This window comes from Manis pentadactyla, chromosome 11 (assembly GCF_030020395.1).
Source record: "Manis pentadactyla isolate mManPen7 chromosome 11, mManPen7.hap1, whole genome shotgun sequence".
Taxonomy (NCBI): domain Eukaryota; kingdom Metazoa; phylum Chordata; class Mammalia; order Pholidota; family Manidae; genus Manis; species Manis pentadactyla.
In genome coordinates this window covers 45,629,348-45,649,293 of record NC_080029.1, presented here as the reverse complement: position 1 = coordinate 45,649,293, position 19,946 = coordinate 45,629,348, and the positions used below count along the sequence as shown (strand labels likewise).

General features: G+C 42.3%; 1 protein-coding gene across 6 annotated transcripts in view; it reads left to right on the top strand.

Moving 5' to 3' along the window:
* The window catches only part of SAMD4A (sterile alpha motif domain containing 4A), a 206,089-nt gene that overhangs the window by 121,599 nt on the left and 64,544 nt on the right, over positions 1-19,946 (top strand). For all 6 annotated transcript variants that reach the window (XM_036918325.2, XM_036918306.2, XM_057488453.1 and 3 more), the window contains one exon: positions 2,140-2,658. In XM_036918325.2, coding sequence (XP_036774220.2) covers positions 2,140-2,658 — 519 coding nt within the window. The remainder of the gene's footprint in view (positions 1-2,139; positions 2,659-19,946) is intronic.

Below are 19,946 nucleotides of genomic sequence, written 5' to 3'. Positions count from 1 at the left end.
TAGATTAAATAAAATTAATTTCACCTCCTTGTTACTTTTCTGTTAATACTAGAAAATGTTAAATTCCATATAGGGCTCGCATTACATTTCTCTCTGATGGTGCCTGTCTGGACCAGCTGCCTCTGCTCTTCAGGCCCCCAGGACAGAGACTGTAGTGCCCCCTTGGGGACTCCTTTGAATCTTTCGTCACTGTAGCACTTCAGCTCTTCTCCACACCCAATCTCAATCTCTCTGCTGTCATTTGAAGACTTCTACTTCAGATAGTTGACTGTTCATTTCTTTATGGAATCCTCACTTGAAGAAAGTCAAGCATCTCTTCATATTGTTCAATTGTAAGCTCAATAATTCCGTCTTCCTGCCTTTTTTCCAACTCTGAAAATTTTTAATGAACTCTCCTGGGTCATCTCTGTCTCTCTATATTATTTTTAAAACTTGGTATTTGAAACTACCCAGCATCACTGGAAGGTGGGCCTGAGTAATGCAGACCAGTTGAATACGTTGTTTCCTCCATGCAGTCCTTGAGGAGGTACGTGATGTGTTACTTCATTGACTCCTACTGCAAAAGGAGGAGCAGAAGCTGTTGGTAATACACTTGACTGTTGAAGCAGTTGGGGCTCAGAGAGATTAAGTAATTTACCTCGGTTCCATTGCAAATTAAGGGGCAGGTCTGGGATTCATACCCAGGTTTGCTTGACTCCAAAGCCCACATGCTTTCATTACCACATCTTCCTTCCCTGATACTTTTCTTTGAATACACTCCTTGGTATCTTGAGAGGCCTTTATGCATAACTGATGCATTTGTAGCTTATGGTCAACAATGACTCTTGATCTTGTTCTAACATGTTTGTGTCTTACTAGAATTGTGCAGCCCATCTGCTAAATTCCAGAAACCCCTTTTCCACCCTGCAGTGTGTGAAAGCCAGTAGGACTGCCCTACCCCAGCCCTTGTAGGCTCACCAGTGAGCCAGAGTTGAGATCTGCAGGTGTCAGGAATGACTTTTCTGGAAGGGAGCTTTCTTTCTTGTGGCCCCAGGTATCAGTTCATAGAACAAGCTAATTCTCAAAAGCCAATCAAGGCAAAGTGTGTTGTTTACCCATGTTTACCTAAACGCAACAAGTTTGTGTTTTGAATAGAAGGGGACAGGACAGGAAAGGATCCTTGTATGTTAAAATCAGATCTTCTCATGTATGAACCTTGATTCCACTTATAGAGGTACCTAGAGTAGTCAAATATAGAGAGACAGAGAATAGAATAGTGCTTGCCAGGGACTGGGAGAGGGGAAGGTAGAGAGTGAGTGGTTAATAAGTACAGAGTTTGGGAAGATGGAAAAGCTCTACAGGTGGGTGGTAGGGGGGTGTACTTAGTACACACAGAACTGGACACTTAAAAATGGCTCAAATGGTACATATTATGTTACATATATTTTACCTTAATAAAAGCAACCAAATGGATCTTCTATACTTAAGGAAAAACAGCTTGCTGAGCACGTGTGATCAGAGGTGCTGCTAGAGCTGAGTCTCGGGTCCATTGTTCATCCAAGCTTCAAGGTCACAGGTGTTTTCTGAGTCAGCTTCTCATGACAGAGGCGCAGGCTCACTTCACTGTGTCTATTTTCCTGACAGATTTTTCCATCTAGAAAGTTTTACCAACTTCACACAAATGCCTTGCCAAGGTTTAAAGCACTTTCCACAGATGTCAGTGGGAGGGAAAGCAGCCTTAACTGCCAGGGACTCCAGTACCCACCAGGGTCCAGTGGACCCTTCATGACACTCACTTTTCCATGGAGATGCTCTTAGTCCTTATCTCCCTGACTATCTGAGAGTGTGGCTAGACTTTTCTAAGAAAGAAAACTGGGCCATAAATTCCATTTGGTTGACCAAATAGCCTCTTCGGAGGCCCAAATGTGAATTAATTAGATTGAGCACCAACTGTCTAAGAATGTTTGTTCTGGCTTTCATTGCAGCCACTGCCCCCTGACAACCTGAGGTCAATCATCCAATCCACTGCATAGGCTGTTTTGAAAACATTTAGCAGGGTACATAATCTGAGACTAATACACAGGAATTCTCTTCACAGAGTGGTGTTTGGGGCCATTGTGGGTGTATTTGCTTATTTGACCTGTATATTTTCCTTTTCAGGAATCATTAACCAATGGCAACAGGAATCCAAGGATAAGGTGATTTCCCTCCTGTTAACTCACCTGCCTTTGCTGAAGCCAGGAAACCTCGACGCAAAAGTAGAATATATGAAACTTCTGCCCCAAATCCTGGCGCACTCCATCGAACACAACCAGCACATCGAGGAGAGCAGGCAGCTGCTGTCCTACGCTTTGATACATCCTGCCACTTCGTTGGAAGATCGCAGTGCTCTAGCCATGTGGCTGAATCACCTGGAGGACCGCACGTCGACCAGCTTTGGCGGCCAGAGCCGAGGCCGCTCGGACTCTGTGGATTACGGGCAGACGCACTACTATCACCAAAGACAGAACTCTGACGACAAGCTCAACGGGTGGCAGAACTCTCGGGATTCTGGGATTTGCATCAATGCCTCCAGCTGGCAGGACAAAAGCCTGGGATGTGAGAATGGCCATGTGCCCCTGTACTCCTCCTCATCTGTCCCCACCACAATCAATACGATTGGAACCAGCACAAGTACAAGTAAGTCCCCTGGAAGTTCTTTAGCACCAAGCTTGGTTTGGCGACTTGCTGTGTGTGGCATGTCCTGCTGAGAATGTCTGTTCTGAGCACCCCGTGACCCTGGGGGAGAAGGGCTGACTGGAATCGGCTGTGGGAGGGAGATCTTTGGACCTCATCTTTGTTGCTCTTTTGACTCTGGAAAGATGAAAATGCTGGGCAGGGAAAAATGACGGATGGCCCAAATTTGGGTAACAAACAGACTAAAAAAAAAAAAAAGTTGGTGAAAGAAGGAAATTCCTGTTTCCTCAAATAGAAATGCCTTTCACCCTGGGGTTTTTGGATTTGCCAACACTGAGTTATGCGTGATTCTCCAAAACCTGATCCTAACTCATGGTTAACCAGACAGCCTCATGGGCTCTATGCATTTTGGATTTTTCTCCTTTTCCTTTCCTTCCTTTCCTTTTTTTTATCTTTTTTTTTTTTTCTCTTCTATTTCACCCTGGAATATTCCCTCCCTTGCATTTCCAGGTTTTAATCCCCGGTTGTTGGGAGCACTTTTCCTCCTGACCATGGGGGGTGGTGGTGGGTGGGACAGGTTTGCTAACTGAATGCTGCTCTGTGCTGTGGCCAGTGTGAATGCAGCAGCCTGCTCTTGCGCACTCTAACTTAGGAGAGGCAGGTCAGGACCTGCTTTGCAGGAGGGGACAGCAGAAGAAAGCCTGTGCTCTTTTGACCACTGAAGCAAAGTACCCTGCCCACAGCTGGCACTAGCGCCGGGAGTCCTCTCTGTGGCTCCCCTCTTAGCCTGAGCATAGTGACAAACGTGCCATTGGTGCTTCTCCAAAGTGGCAGCTTGGGACAGTGGCTGCCATGAAGCAGAATTCCTTGGTGTTAGTTTGCCGTGTCCATGCACGCAGTGTCCCTTCTGAGATAACTTTCCCCGGGGAAAGCTTTTGTGGTTAGACCTGATGTGCCTGTCAGCATGCAGGAACCCCCAATTAAAAAACACAAGAGTATTGAGAATTGGCAGCGATGGCTTCTTGGCCTCTACTCCCACTTGGATCTTTTGGATAATGGCCTTTTTAAATGGCTTCCTCAAATATGTAGGAGTGTTGAATTATAATACATTAACTGAAACAGTACCTTAGTGGAATAACCAAGGAAATACTTAAGATACTGTGCTGATAATGCCACAGCTTGAATTTTTTAATTTTTAAAATTGATTTTTAGACTTAGGTATCAATAACTTGCCCATTTGGTGATTACTTGGGGAATTATGTGATTATTGCATCATTAATTTACTATGTAGGAAGTTCTGGTAGAGTCGGTCTCTTTTCACAGACCAGGGAACGGTTTCCCTAGCCTCTGTCAATGGAGATTGAGCGCTGGGTCTGTTAAAGCAGCCACACACAGGCTGGGATGACAGAGCTTTGGGACCCAAGTTTCCTGGGTCAGAGACAGAATCTAGTAATTGTTACAAAACTCTTTGATAGCTAGGAGATCGAGCTCCAAGCTGCCTGCCCTCTGAAAACTTGATCTTTTGTATTTTAAGGTGTTGAGTTTTATGTCATTTGTCTGGAAATTAGTCTTCGGTCATCACATTTCTGTCTCTACGGACTTACACATGCAGGGTTGGGTCTTGGCAAGGTTAATACAGCCAGGTAATCATTGGATCGTCATCTGCAGATACTTGTGTCTTTTCATTGTGGCCACACAACTCACAGAGGGTAGAAAAATTCACAGATGGCTGTCATGACCTCCCAAATCTTTGGGTCCCTGTGTTGTACCTGAGCAAAAACGAGCAAAAAAAGGTTTAACAAGACAGCTTGATTATGTATCTTGGGCAGAAGAAAGGGGTTGAAGTCCTATTTTGGAGAATTGACAAAGATAAGAGGTCAGATCTCTCATCCAGCAAGTTTCATTCAAACACGTAGGCCATATCCACACCTGTGTTTCTATAATCTCTCTTTAACAAAGCATGCCTGCCATTGCTTTCCTCCTCTGCATTGTTTAGGGTGGCTCAATTGTGTTTGTTAAAACTTCAAACCTTTAAATCATTCATTCACTCGTGCCTCTGTCAAATATATCCTGAGCTCCTGGGAGGCAGTGTGACAAGATGGTAAGAGCAAGGACTTCAGTGTCAGTGCCTTCCGAGGTCCAGTCAGGTTTCTGAGTAGCTAACTGCAACTTGGCCAAGTTACTTAACCTCTCTGAGCGAGGTCCCACTTGTAAAATGGAAACATTCAAAATATCTACCTTCAGGGGCTGTGGTGCAGGTAAGTGGGATTGTGTGTGCTCATGTCCTGTCTCCCAGCCAGGTGATAGTAAGCACTGGTGTCTGCTATGTGGGTAAATGGCAGAGGGTAGGAAAGGGGGTGAGGAGCCAAGTGCTAACACTGTCGCCCCGAGTCTCTGCTGATGATCACCTGATAAAAGCACCTTTCCTGAGCCAGGGCATATAGAGTGGTCTAGGGGGCTTTGAATACGTTGTGACTTTCACCCATCCATTTCACTGCAATTGAAAATGGGTTGGACTTAAGGGTTCAGGGCCTCTTGTACTGCACTGAAGAACTACATTTCTTACTTCTTTCAAAGTGGAAAAAATATCCACACAAGACAGTATGATTATAAATAGCAGATCAGTTAGAGCTTCACATTTTCAAATTATCAGCCACATTAATGACAGTTAATGAGAAAAAATTAACTAGGTCTCCCAGCTACACAGACTACTTTTTTGCAGTCTAGTGTATAAAAACTTGGCTTATTTCACTACTATTTTGTTTCTTTGGTCACTGTGCTCCAGCAAAGTAGCTCAGCATTCAGTCCTCCTTGTGTGGATTCTGAATCATTCGGCTGTTCACCTACTAGGGTCATTCAGCTGTTCACCTATTAGGTGCTTGGCACTGTGTTCGAGTCTGTGGGAAATAACAGGGAAGCTTAAGTAAAGTGATTCCACTTCGGGGAAGCCTATAATATACATAGAGAAGATACGTCAGTCTCACAATTAAACGTTAAATCTTCCTTTTTGTAAGACTAATCCACAAAAATTGTTCATAACAAGCCATGAGCTATATAGAAGTACAGTAAAAAAAAAAAAAAATGCCACAAGAACACAACAACCCTAACTGCTACCATGAGGTAATATAGGATGAGTCAGCTGAAGGGGTAGTGCCTCCGTACTGTAAGTGCTGTGATTGTATGGAAAGGAGGGATCCTCGGGAACTGGAGGCTCAAGCAAGCCTTCGTGGAAGGAATGGGACGTGAGCTAGGTCAGAGGTTCCGAGCAGGGGAAAAGGAGATGCATGTGAGCAAGGGGATGGAGATGAGAGGTGCAGGCTGGGGTGGAAGCCAGTAAGGAAGGAGGAGAGGTTCACCATGGACAGGGCAGTGAGGGAAGGCAATAAAAGTAGATTGAGGGAAGGGATCAGAGAGCCCTCAGGAGGCCAAGCATCACCCCACGGACATGGCAGCAACAGGAGCAATGCTGTGAGGGGCACTGGGCTGCTGTGATTAAACCAGATGGATAGCATGATGAGGCCAGAGCTGGTGAGTTCCCAACCTCAGTTATGTAAGTAAAAGCATCATCAGGATAGGAATAGGCATGGAGCAGAAGGAATGGATACTAGAAATGCTCCTAGGTGTCAGAATTAAGATTTGGTTCATTATTGACTTGGACATTCATTACTGATTCGCTTATTTATTCATCCATAAACTTAGAATATGTTTATTGAATATCTGCTATGCACCTGGTCTACCCAAGGCACTCAGGACATGATGGTAGACAAGATAAAGTTGTGCTCTCTTGTGGAGTTTGCAATCTAGTGTATAAAAACTATAGTAGTAAGTAAATGACAGTGTGTCAGAGATTGGTGAGTGGCATGAGAATAAGAAAAAGAGTAGGGTCAGTAAGATCAGGCCAAGGTGCTGGGCTGATTATAGCATTAACTAGGGTGGTCACTGTAAACAGATCTCATTGAGAAGATGATGTGTGAGCAAAGACTTGAAGAAGATGAGGGGTTAATCAGGTGGGCGTCTAGGGGGACAATAGTCCAGGCAGAGAAAGAGCTATGCAAAGATCCCAAGATCTTTCTTTCCCCCAGACTGTTTAGAGAAAAGCAAGAAGGCTGGTGGCTGAGAGTCACTGAGTGAGGTAGACTGTGGTAGGGGTGGCCGAGGTACCAGGGAGGGACACGTCCTACAGGTCGCAGGAGGTCATTGCAAGGACTGACTTCTGCTCTCAGTAAACCAGGAAGCCGTTGGAGGATTTTTGGCAGACAGTGACATGATCTGACTCACATTTTAAAGGGATCACTTTGGCTGCTGTATTAAGAATAGATTGTACCAAGGCAGGGACAGCCACACGAAGACCAGTTAAGAAGCAACTGCAGAAATACAAGCGAGACACTGATAACTTTGACCAGGATGGCCTCAGTAGAAGAGGGAGAATGGTCAGCTTCTAGATATATTTTAAAAGTACAGCCAGCAGGATTTCCTGACAGAATAAATGAGGGAAAGATGCTCCATTTGAACTAACCACTTCTACAGTCTCATGGTACAGCTTGGAACCCTAGTATTTCCTTTATTAATCTTGATTGATTTTTTCTGATGATAAAACCAATACATGGAAAAAATGTTGGGACCATAGATCATAAAAAGTAAATTAACAGTGATAGCACATGACTACATAGTGTTTCCTACATGCAGGGAACTGCTCAGAACCCTGTACATAAACATTAACTCATTTAATCCTCATAACCCCATGATGTGGTTTTTACTGTTATCCCCATTTGACAGATGAGGCAACTGAGTCACAGAGAGTCTGTGTAACTTGACCAGTGTCACAGACCTGGGGTTTGAACCCAGGCAGTCAGGCTCCAGAGGCTGGCTCAGAACTCGAGGTTATATGCCTCCCCCTCTAATCCTATCCTGAGAGATTGACTCAAGTCACAGCTAACAGACCCTTGTTTTCCTCTGACCCTGAATTTGCCCCCACAGAGACCAGCCACCCTGTACCTCAGTGCTCACCACTGCACACAGGGCTAAGACTCTGCCTGGAATATTCCCAAAGGCTGCTTGCTTTACAGTGGCTCGTGTATTTCAGTGTAAGCCCTTAGCATTCTATGTCACAATCTTTGGTCAACATGCTTGCCTCCGCTTCCCAATTACAAAATCTTTGGAGACGGGGTTGTGTCTTCTTTACCCTCCTTCCCAGCAACTAGTGCACCGTGTGGCTCAAAAAGCCACAGAAATTTTGGAGATGGCAAATTCTTGGCATGAATTCAGCCACCACTCTCCTATGGCTGTGTCTCTGTTAAATAATGGCTGTCTTTTGCTAAGCCCAGATGTGGCCTCCAAATCCTCCTCAGTATGCCCCTCGAGGCAAGCACTATAATTCAGTAAGAGATGGCATGTGAGCGGAAGCCTGTCTGCCTGCCCTGCCATAAATGTTTGCTGAACAGTCAGGGCTTAATAAATTCCCAGGCTCAATAAGCAGGTGTTCATAAAGTTAATGAATTTCCAAAAGAAATGAGAAAGTGTTTGTGAGAATTTGCTAACTATTTGGTGATAATATTGATCATTTAGCCTTCTGTCATAATCCTCATAGTAACATTTATCATCACTCTTCTTTTGTGATACTTACTTTACCAGATAGGGTGCAAATAACATACTGTGATCTTGCTTACGGAGGCAGTTGTATGAATTTATACATGTGAGAAAATGCCATTGAGATATATACAAATTCATACCCCAAAAAATCAGTGTGCAGAAAAACTGCTGAGATCTGAGTAATGTCTATAGTCTAATGAAATTGTATTGTGAAAATGTCAATTTCCAGGTTTTGATAATGCACTAGAGTTATATAAAATGTCACCTTGGGGGAAGCTGGGGGAAGGTACATGAGACCTTTCTATGAAGGATTTTTTGCAATTTCTTATAAATTCTATAATCACTTCAAAATTAAAAGTTAAAAAATGAAAACCGCTGGGGCATCCAGCGCCTAGCTATTTCTTGGGCATTGGTCCTTTCCTTGGCCTCTCTGGGGTGTGGAGGGTCTGCCCGTTTATGGGAAGTGTGTCCGGTAGGTCCCATGGAGCCAACATCGGAAACAAAACTCCTTCAGCAGACAAGCTATGGAGTGGGAGCAACGGGGATCTCAGAGAAAGTGGCGCCTTTGGAAACCCTAGGTCTGCAATTGAAAAAAAAACTCTCCCAGTCCATCACCTGACCCTTCAGGCCAGGGCCAGCTCCTTCAGAGATACCCATTTGCTCAGGAAGACCCTTCTTTTCCCTCTGCCCATCATATTTTCTTGCAAGACCACCAGCCACTTCAAGCTCATTCCAGTCAGCCTGCAGGAACCTACCAGAACCCAGAACCCATGGGAAGGAGCCCTCGCAGCTGCAGGTGGCCCGCTCAGGAGGGATCTTTGTGAACGGCCACTTGGAAACAGAAAGGAAGAGAAGCCCTGAAGCCCCTGATTCTGTCCCGAAGGCTGCAGGTCATCCCTGCCCTAAGCCTTTGGAGCCACTGGTGTCATTGGACTTCTTTTAAAATTTTCATGGAATTATTTTATGGTTTACCAGCAAACTTCCTCGGTGGAAAATCTCTTCCTTCCCAAAATCTAGCCAGCCTGGCATGTAACTGAAAACATTTTTTTCTTTAACCCCTTATTTGTTCTTCAAAGAGGTAACTGGTGGCTTTGCTTCCTTTGAGAAGCATTTATAACAGCTGGCATGGTATATTTTTAGCCTCAGCTTCCTTCCCCTGGGGGGGAACCTTTTTTAAGAATGGCACTGGCCTTCCTGATGCAACATTGCAAAGATCGCTCAGTGATATCACAGAGGACCTGACATGGACACTGCTTAATCCTTCTCCCCTTTCCAAGAGTCCAAACATTTTACAGGACTGTGTTTCCCTTACTATGCCTAGTGTTTGTCTTCTAGGGCTTGGGAAAGGACAACCAGAAAAGCACTTAGTAAGCTGGTTTATTGTGAGTTGGAGGTTCCACTGCTTGGGAGAAGTCAAAGACTTCCATGGGCTACATGTGCCTTGGGTCATGAGGCTGTGCCATTCGTTCCCTATCTGGGAGGATTTTTTTAGACCCTGATGACAGTGAGGGTTATTAAACACTAGATGAGCTAGAGAGGAAGGCAGTTGTGTTCTAATCTCCACTGTACTTCAAAATAGGCTGGGTTCTGGCTGCAATAAATGGCTTAATTTGGACTAGCCCAGAAGAAGGAGATGAACAACGTGGTTTCTCTAAGACTTTTTTTTGAGTCCTGTAGTCTTAATGATTTCTATTATTTTGCAAGATTTACAGTCATAGACTAACAGCAGCTGCTTCACAAAAAAACTGGACAAGAAAACTTCTTTACTCTTGAGATTCCTTATTTTTTCCTTTTCTTTTAGATTTCCAGGGACAAACTCAGGTTATACTGTAAAAGGATGTATCATGAATATTGCTTATGTATATCTTTGGTAGCTTTAATATTAAACAAATTCAAACTCTTGAATTTCATGGTTTCAGATGAGGGTAAATCTTTGTGACAGCAATGATCAATTTGGGGTATTTTTCAAACTCTTAAACACTGTAAATATCATTCCTGCCATTGCCTACCCCAATTCCAGTCCTCGACATTCTACTACGTAAAATATAGTGTTAGGAAATCTCAGATGTAAGTCACTTAAGAGAAGGGTATGGAGATGGGGAAGTGAGGTAGGCAGGGGTTCCAAAACCTGGAAGATGCTATAAACGGTTTTTGTGGATTAGAGAAGGACTAAAATTCCCAACATACCCTGGTGTAATCATGCTTTGCCAAAAGTATGGATCATGTCCATAGATAAATTCTGTGGCTGAGTTACAGAGTGGCGCCAGTAAGAGCCCAGGGCTTGCTTTAGAGATTGTTTCACAGCCAGCCTTGCCAAGAAGCATCCTTTAGGAAAAACCCAGGACATATGGAGCTAAAGAATTTATAACAGATTCTTTTAAACTTCAGTCTTCTCCTGTGCACAAAAAGACATTTCTATACAAAAGGAATTATAAGGCTAAGTGACATTTTAGATATTCAAGTTCGGGGTATCAGTGTTAGGCTGTCTTGATCAGGATCAAAAACATGGCTTTGAAGTCAGGTGATTCCGTTTTAAATTTCAGCTCCACCAATACCTAGGTACACGACCATGGACAAGTTACTTGATCTCTAAACCTCCTTTCCTCTCCTATAAATGGGAATAAATTTCAGTAGAAAACTTCTTAATTGAATGCATCGGATTGGTTGTTGATATGTTAATTGTAATAGCTGTTTAAAGCAAAGAATCTTAGAAAAGGAGTAAGACCTTAAACATGTTAACTTAAAGCATAAATACACAAATTCATGTGCTGTCTTTCATATAGCAGGATGGCCCTTTCTTTGAGGATAGGGTTCCTGACTGTGGCTACTCTTTGCCTTTTCTTCATAAATCACACCCCTGATGCATTATTGTCTGTAACTTATTTTAAATGAAGGAGGAATTTGAAGACATTTACAAAAACAGTGCACAGAATTGTTCTAGATTCTGTTTTTTTCTTTTATTATTTAGCTCATAGTTTTCTCTCTAAATTCAACAGTAAATTTTTAAGCAAAACAATAATATTTCTAAAGCATGTAACAAAGTTTTTGTGCAATTAAACTTTATATAATTAATATTTCTTCCTTTGTTATACTTTCAAAATTACACATTTATACTAATAAGTACAACTGGCATAACCAGGTTGGGGAACAAATTCAGCTGACCCTTGGTATACCTATGGGTCAGCCGGTGGGAGTCGTTGTGTGCAAGTAACTTATAGTCCTTGAGGTGGTGAGCTGGGGGCATTGTAAGTAATCCAAAGGGAAAGGAGAGGACTGGTTGGTCCAGCAAGTTGGTTAAGTGAAGGTGAGCTAAGAGAGTGTCTTAGAGTGTTTGTAAGGATTAAATAAGAAATGTGTGTAAAGCACTTTCCAGTAGGAGATGCTCAACAGATCATAGCCACCATTATGCCTATTTCTGCTCTGTGGTGATGTTGATACAGTTAGGTGTCCCGCGGCCCGGGGCTCTGCAGGAAACAGGCAGAATGGCCTCCTTCGGCAGCCCCAGGACAAAGCTGTTCTGATGTGCAAAGTTGAAATCCAGATACTCTGGCTCAGCTCTGTAAAGAGCCATCCTTCCACGAATACCAGTATCCCCTTTAGGATGGTTCCAGTGGTAGATTTTACTAAGTAGCTTTAAAAGGAGTAGGAAAAAAAAAAAACAAAAGAGTAAGTGAAAATTTATTGTTATTCTTTGGCATCTGTTGCCAACAGGAATAATTCTTTACTCAGTAATAAGTATAAGGGTATTTTTCAAATTATAAAAACTGATCCTTAAGTAACAGATTAAGATATAATAGAAATCAGTGAGGTTATGCGCATAGATACAGGCCAGGGAAGGGTGGCCAGGCCCAAGAGTGCAGGGTCTTTGGAAGAAAAATAATGTGCCATACTGAGAAGAGCAGTGGCTTAGGAAAGTCACTCCACTTGTAACTCGGTGTGGGATCTCACGTTCGCAGGGACTCCCACTTCTTTATGACAGCGTGAGCTTGGATGACTCCTAAGGCCCCTTCCTAGTGCTTTCATTCTATGCTTTCAAGATAGAAAATCTCCAGCTCCCAGAGTGCCAGTGAGTGTTCAGAGCTATGACACTGGGGTAGCAGGAGGAGGAGAGTGAGATGCAGCTAATGAGCTGGGCTAGCGTAAGAGAAGTGGCCTGCCGAAGCCAGGGGGAGAGCCTCCTGCTATGTCCAGCATTAACTGCACACTCCGGGAGACTCTCAGATGTGTTCAGTTCCCCTCATTTTTAAAAGAATGTGAACACCAGTAACCCGTGCTTGCAGCATGGAGCTGGAAGTCTGGTGGACGGGGGTTGCAGGGAATTACTTTTCACTCTACTTTTTGAAGTGAATAGCATGACAGTGCCATGTATTAACCTATCAAAAACAAAAAAAGACATAAAGTGAAAAAGATATGTAAGTGTTAATGGAGATAAAAAATATATCCTAAAAGAAAAGACAGGGTAATTTAGCTTGAGTAATAATGGTAAATAAGGAGTGATTGGATCATTTAGAAACATTTTGAAGTTATTACTAGGAAGGCACTATCCTGAGTTTCTTGGTCTCTGCAATATGGAAAGAAAAAAGAATTGTCAAAATGATGGGTAAAGATCTTGGTGGTGATGAGATTCCAGAGCATGTTTCAATTACAAATGTGGATTCTCTATCCTTCCTGAGCTTAAAGAAAAAAGAAAAACATCAGAGGATCACCAGGTTCAGTTGCTTGGAGCTTGAGTCACAGGCTACCTGAAAGCCGCTTTTTGCTTTGTGATTGTAGCATCGTCACAATGGGATCCTTTTGGAGGAAGCATGGACTGTTGGGAGGTTCTTGGTTCTAAGAGATCTGATAAACATGCAGCACATTGCTGATCTTATTCCTATGTCACTGAGTTGATTATTTCCCCAGCGGCAGGAGGGACATGCAGCTTTGGAGCCCTGTCTCAAAAGCTACCATCCTTTTTGGATTAAAGAAACACACAACACCTTTTACTATACTCAAGTTAAATAAAATTAGACATGTACCCATCAGTCCTGGCTTCCTGGGAGGCTGTCTCTGAGTAGCATCAGTGGGTAGCAATAGCAGCCGACACTGTCTTAGAGAACCTGGAAATAATTCAACTTGCCCAGTGGAAAAGGGATGATAGTGGCAAGGATTAAGAAACTGAGTGTATTTCCCTAATCTATCATTAGCATCAAGGTGAGGCATATGGAAGAGAACATATACTATGTATAAATAAATCTCATTTACATGGTGAATGTATTTTTTTTAAGTTGCCCATAGTGACCATTTTTTTAATCAAATCATCTTTCCATTGACTAAAACCGTGATTCACTGTATAAATTATATTGCTTTCTAATTAATCTTCATTGGCAGGAACTTTTAAAATTAGGTTAAGGTCCTCAATTCCTGAGATTATCAAAGTATGACATCTGTAAGTATGACATCAAAGTGACATCTATAAAGTATTTTAAAATAACAAATATTGAAAGGACTTCATCAGGTGATTTGGGCAGGGACGGGAATGTTTATAATAGTCCTCTTCTCTGATTAGTAAATTGGAATCCTTTCGGTGACTTTTTTTATTTCGGTTTGCTGTGTTTAACAAGTCCCATGTGTATGGCATTGGACAGGCAGGGCAGGTGGTGGCTCCATCCTGCTGCAGGCTGCACTTCTGAGCAGAGGAAGTGCAGCCTTCCCAGGGACTTGTAGGAGCTACACAGAGACCTGCTGAGGAGGGGTGTTGACTGAGGGCTTGGCTAGAATAGTGCAGGTCTGCACACACTGGTGCCCTGGGAGGGTGCTCAAGACTGAAGCATGCTTGGAAGATTAGAAGAAGTTTTGACATTAGACCTTAGGGAGCTAGGTTGTGAGAAAGGGAATTATTCACATATCTTCATTGTTATCCAAGAAATTATTTTGTGCCTCTAATACTGTTATTAACTCTGCTAAGTTTAGCAGGGTAATTTCCATATCCCAACTGAATAGTATTTACAAGTATTGTTCTAAAAGCCAGCGCTCACTGCAAGTACAAAAATAGCATCTTTGGGTAAAAATGACCAATTTGTACATTTGTTTGCTCTTAGCAGTGTAGCTCCAGATTCACCTGGAATGTCAAAGCATTGTGCACTCAACTTCAAAGTCAGAGTTTTTGACTCCTAAGAGTATCTCTGCTTCGGGCATGAGGCTCACAGTGGGATTGAGGCCAGCCAGTCCTTAAGTCTAGATCTGAGCTGCAGATTGGTAAACCTTGTTGCCTAGCTCGCCGTTGTTTAGGACTTAGTATTGTCAATACTCAGAGAAGGCAGATGTCTTACAAGCAAACGATGTCTTGCTTGAAGGCTTTCTTTTCAGTCTATAAGGTTTGTGAAAAAGAATTTAAAGCTTTGCTATGGTCACAGTTCTTTCCCTAATTTTCTGCTGGTGGTCTTCTCTCTCTAGCTGGAGAAAGCTGCATGATTTTTATTTGCTTCTAGAGTTATTCTCTTGCTCCTCTTCCCCAGCTACTCAATCTGTATGCAGTTCAGAGAGCAGGCTGATTAGGGGGTACTGGAGAAGCAGTTGATCGGAGAAAAGCTCTTTAAGCACTTGCCTGGGATAGCTCAACACCGGGGTCATGCTCATGAATCTCCTCATTCACGTCCACACGTCTGTGTGTGAGCTGCCTTCCATCCTTTTGCAGTTGCCAGAACAAACTTTTTAGGAAGGTCACACAAGAAATAAGTGCTTTTTCTTAAAAGACACACCAAGTAAAGGATTTCATGTTTTCTTCTTGGGTCTTTTCACACTAGAGAAACAGCCACAGAGTAACCAAGAAGAAAAAGATGTTTTTTCCCTAAACAAGGCTGTGTAGTTTTGGCTGCCCCTACAATGGCTTGGGAGGAAGAAGCTTTAAATACTCACAGGTCAAACTCTCAAACTGGTGTGACTCCAAGGGCTGTTAAAATTCCTCAGCCCAGGAGATTGCTTTCGTCTGCAGGTCAGTTTCTTCCACTCCACTTTATCACATTGGGTAAATGTTTTGTTTCCAGAGATATTAACCCTATGCGACCACTCTGCCACCCTCAATGGCATGGCCTGAGAGAAGCAAAGCATTTGCTAGGGTAGGCCACATAGAATCCTGACTTTGGGAAACAAGGGTGTGAAAAACCCCCTTCCCCCTCTGTCTCTCCCCTTTTTATTTTAGATCAGTCAGCTTAGACTCAGGCCCTTGGAATCATCCAGACTGGAAAAGATTGGAATGGGTCTTTGGCTGAGGTGTCAGAACTCTAGAAAAAACCTGCTGGATGCCCAGATTTATCTTCAACTTAAAAAATCTATAGAACCCCAATGCCAAGTCTATCCAACTGGAACTTTGGTGACATTTCTACCTCAAGAAAGTCTCTGATGGTCACGAATATCCCACTGGGGAATCCCATCTCTAAGCCCATCACAGAGTGGAGTTGGGGTCTTCCTTTGGTGCTGGAGTTAGTTTGTTTCTAGGATTGAAGGGAGAGTTGAGGAAATGACCCTCCACCCCTCCGCATTCCCTCCTTTGTTATGTTCTGGTTAATTCTGGAACATGTGCTGGTGGCACAATCTGGCAAAGTACCTAATAGACTAGATGGCAGAATCAGAGTCCAGAAAGAAGAGCTCAGGTGACATGCAGTTCATAGCACGTGCCTTGGAGTCAGACCAACCTGGGTTTGAGTCTCAGTTCCACCGATTACTGTGTGATCATCTTGGAGAAATGTCTTAACCTCTCTTGGTTTTGATTTCCTCATATTAAAAAGGAAGTAATAATCACCACCCATGCATGACTGTGAAAGTCCTCTGGGTCTAAATACAATATTTTTCTTGAAGATATCCTTGGGGACTTATATCCTCCTACCCCAGTCCTAGTCTAAAAACTTATGCTCTTTGAGTTCTAAGAATTTTTCTCAAATTTTAGAAGTAATTTCCTTTCATTCATTTTTCTGTCTTGCCTCTTTCAGGAACTCCTTTTAAACACATAATAGCTCTTTTCTAATGATCTTCTAATTTCCTTAGTTTTTCCTCTCCTATTTTCAATTTTTTGTTCTACTTTCTGTGTGATTTCTATAACTTTATCTTCCAAACCTATGATATAATTTTTAATCTCTGCTATCATGTTTTCAAATTGTAAGACCTCTTTCTTATTGTTTGTTCCTTTTTGTATTGCATTCTGTTCTTGTTCCATGGGTGCAAATCTTTTCTAATATCTCTGAAGACATTACATTTGAGTTTTGGAGTCTTTTTCTGCTCCCAAAACATTATGGTTCCTTGGAGGTTCTTTTTCTGTTTTGGGCCTGTCTCTCAAATAAGAGTCCTTTTGTTTAAGAGGAAGGCACTAGAACCTTATGTGTGTGAATTTTACCAAAAGGGTTTCAGTAGGGACCTGGCCTTATTGTTTTTTTTGGTGGGCTCACACATATCACCAGCTGTAATTCTTTTCTTATAAACTAGTCTGTTTCCCCTAGAGGAATCTTTGTCTCCTCCTGAGGATACAGGCCTGGCTTCAAAGGTTCTAGGGGCTATGAGCGGAAAGGTGCTAAGATGACAGTCACCTGGTTTTGTGGGGTGGTGGGATAATCTAAGGGTCTCCCTCTATCTTAGACATGCTTTCTTTCAAACCTCCCATTTTTGACGACTCCCTGCACACCTGCCTTTAGAGCTACCTGGTCTCTAAGTCCTGAATTTCTTGGGAGTTCTGCAGCATGAACAGTCATGTTTCCCCTTTCTATATGCATACATGTGATCGTTATTCTATCTACTGAGTCAGTTGTCCTATGTCCTTCTGTTTACAAAATCTTATTGACTGCATTAGTCTGCTGATACCCCCTGTTGTCTCCTGTCATCTTCTCTCCTGAATCCTTTTCCTTGTGAGTTTTTGCCTTTGCTCTCATTTTAGTGAGTTTCCAGAAGGAACAGAGAAACACCTGCATAAATTGGAAGTCTGTTTTATTTTGTTAACTTGTTTTTTATCTATCTCCTCCACTTGAATATAAATTCCAAGAGATCAGGCACCTGATCTTTTTCACTGTGCAGCACTCCTATTGTCCAAGACACTGCCTGGCATATCGTAGATGTTGAGTAAATACTTGTTGAATGAGTGAAAGAAGGAGTGTATGCATAAGTGAATGACATGTAATGTGGATCTCTTTGTATAATGCCTGCAGCCCAATAAGTAATAACTAAATAACTATCTTATCCATAATTATTTCAATCTTTGAGGATTAGGTAGTGAAATAAAACTTTATGCTACTCATAGCCATTGATTTTAATTGGGGATGAATTTGCCTCACTTCAATTAAACCTTTAATGGGGAATATCTGAAATATCTTTACATGCCCTAAAACTCCCATTTCAAGCTTGTACTTTTCCTAACAGTGATTTTCCCACCATAACTCTGGATAACTAACAGGATATTGCCTGCTTCTGTTAAAGCAAGGTCTTGATTTGGAAGGTGAGAGATGGCCTGAAGATCCCATTGTCAGGTAGAAGGATTCCTGGAACTAGATAGAGCTCAGTCCTTCTCAGTGTTGACCTTCAGCCTGTCAACTATCTCCCCTCAGTTTCCGTGGTTTTATCTGGAAAGTAGGCTGAGGAAAACAGAAAGATAGGTTAGATGATCTCTGAAGTTTTTTCAGGCTTTAAACCAACAGACTCTGCAGTTCTGTTAACTATAAAATGTCGGTTAATAACTATAAAGTGTCAAATAATAAATAACTGTGTGTCCCAGATCTTAAAATAGTGGATCCCTGTTAAAATGCCCAGTCTTTTCAGCTGATAAATTGGTTGATTCATTAGATAATTAGGTATATAAATGATGGCTTCTAGGTCTACATATAGACATCCCAGTTGTAAACCTCTGCATAAATCTATTATCATAATAAAAACCACAGATAAATAAATACAATCCAAACTGATTAACAGGACTAAATGTATGGGGAAACAAGTCTTCCATGGGTAAAGACTTTGACTGAAGATGAGAAGGACAGGCGCACAAAATGCCCAGACCTGGAAAATGCCACCCCACTGTGAAGATGCAACAGCTCTGGTTCTGGAAAAACCCCAGTGGCATACCATGTTTTTGGAGGTCCTAACTCCTGCTGTGTTTGGGTTACTGTTGTACAAACCTATAGTCCTCAGCATTCGGATTCTGTAATGCATTTCTCTGGTGTTAAGTGAGGGGTTATCTGTTTTGGATCACTGGTCCATTATTCTACTCCTCTCTGTCCAATGACATTGATATGAAGACTAGTAACCATTGATACAATATGAGTGATGAAGACAAAAACATCAAGCCTCTAGTCTTAGGTTCAGTATCAGCTTTGTTGAGTGAACTGGGTAATCACTGTATCTCTAGGTCTCTGATTCTTTAACTGATAAAATGGCAAGGGGCAGAGGTGGATTAGATGTTTCCTAAATCATACTTTTAAAGTACTCCCTGCTTTAAAGTTCTAGAATTCTGAAATAATTAGGGCATAAATAAATGAGGGAACCAAATTATAGTATTACACCTTCCAGTCTTCTGTAAATAATGTTCTTGGAGAAAGAAGCCAAGAAATGTAGCACCATCATTAAAAGTCCATTAAGACCAATTCCATTGGCCACCTAACCACAGCAACATCTACTTTTCAATAAAACGCTGGTATTGCTCTCTACCAATTCTCTTGAGTTCTTGACTCAGGAATGAAAAGCTCTATACCTGTTTCTTCAGGCACCTGGTGAGTCAGTGTTCATTTCAGGGAAGCCATTTTTGAAGCACAGCTTTTCATTTAGGGGAACATCTTGGTTATCTTACATCTTTAAAGGGAAAAAAAAACACCTAGGTTGTTTCTCTTAAATCATCTGCCCCTCCGGCATTTAATTTAAATGGAAAAGATCTTCCGCTTTTTTATGCAGATGTCTGCCTGTCTCTGCCCACATACCACCCACACAAGACCAAAACCATAAGCTTTGTGAGCCATTTGGGGAAAGCCCAAATGGAAAAATGCTTTCCATGTGGTTGAGCAGGTGATTTCTAACTCAGTTCTAGGGACGTTCACGCTCCTCAGAGCCGTGGATTTTAAGTGACCGTGTGGAGCATACTCGCAGCCAGGGCAGCAAGCAGCGTGTGCGTTTACCACAGCAGCAAGACAGGACGGCTTTTCTGACTTCCAGGTTTTTACCCTGATTTTGTTGTTCCAAAGCAGAGCACCACGGTTCAGAGAGGCTTCTTGGTTCCAGTGCATCACCACTTCCTCAAAGACTCTCATTAGTCCTTAAGATACTGTGGCAAATTAACCAAACTGAAATAACCTAAAAGTTTTACCTCCTTCAAGCAATTCTTCGCTTTCATGCAAGTGTTACTGGACTATCGGCAGGGTTTCACGGCTCCTAGCTGCTGTGTGCTTCAAAATGATAGAAAGTGATGGCTTAATAAATGATAGAGGTTTATTTTTGTTATTTTTTCTATTTATTACTTTATTGATAGATGCTTATTATGTTAAAAAAAACAGTTTATATACTGTTTGCACCTGTCCCGCCCTGTCTTCTATTACACCTTTTTTGGCATCCATCACCCTAGTGGCCATTCAGTGCCCTCTGCATTGACATGTTTACTAAATGTTGAATGAGTGAATGAATAAGGAGGTTAGCTTAAACTTTTTTCCCAGGAAGATAACAGCTCATATTTTTTCGTTTCAAAACCATCTTCCCATACATCA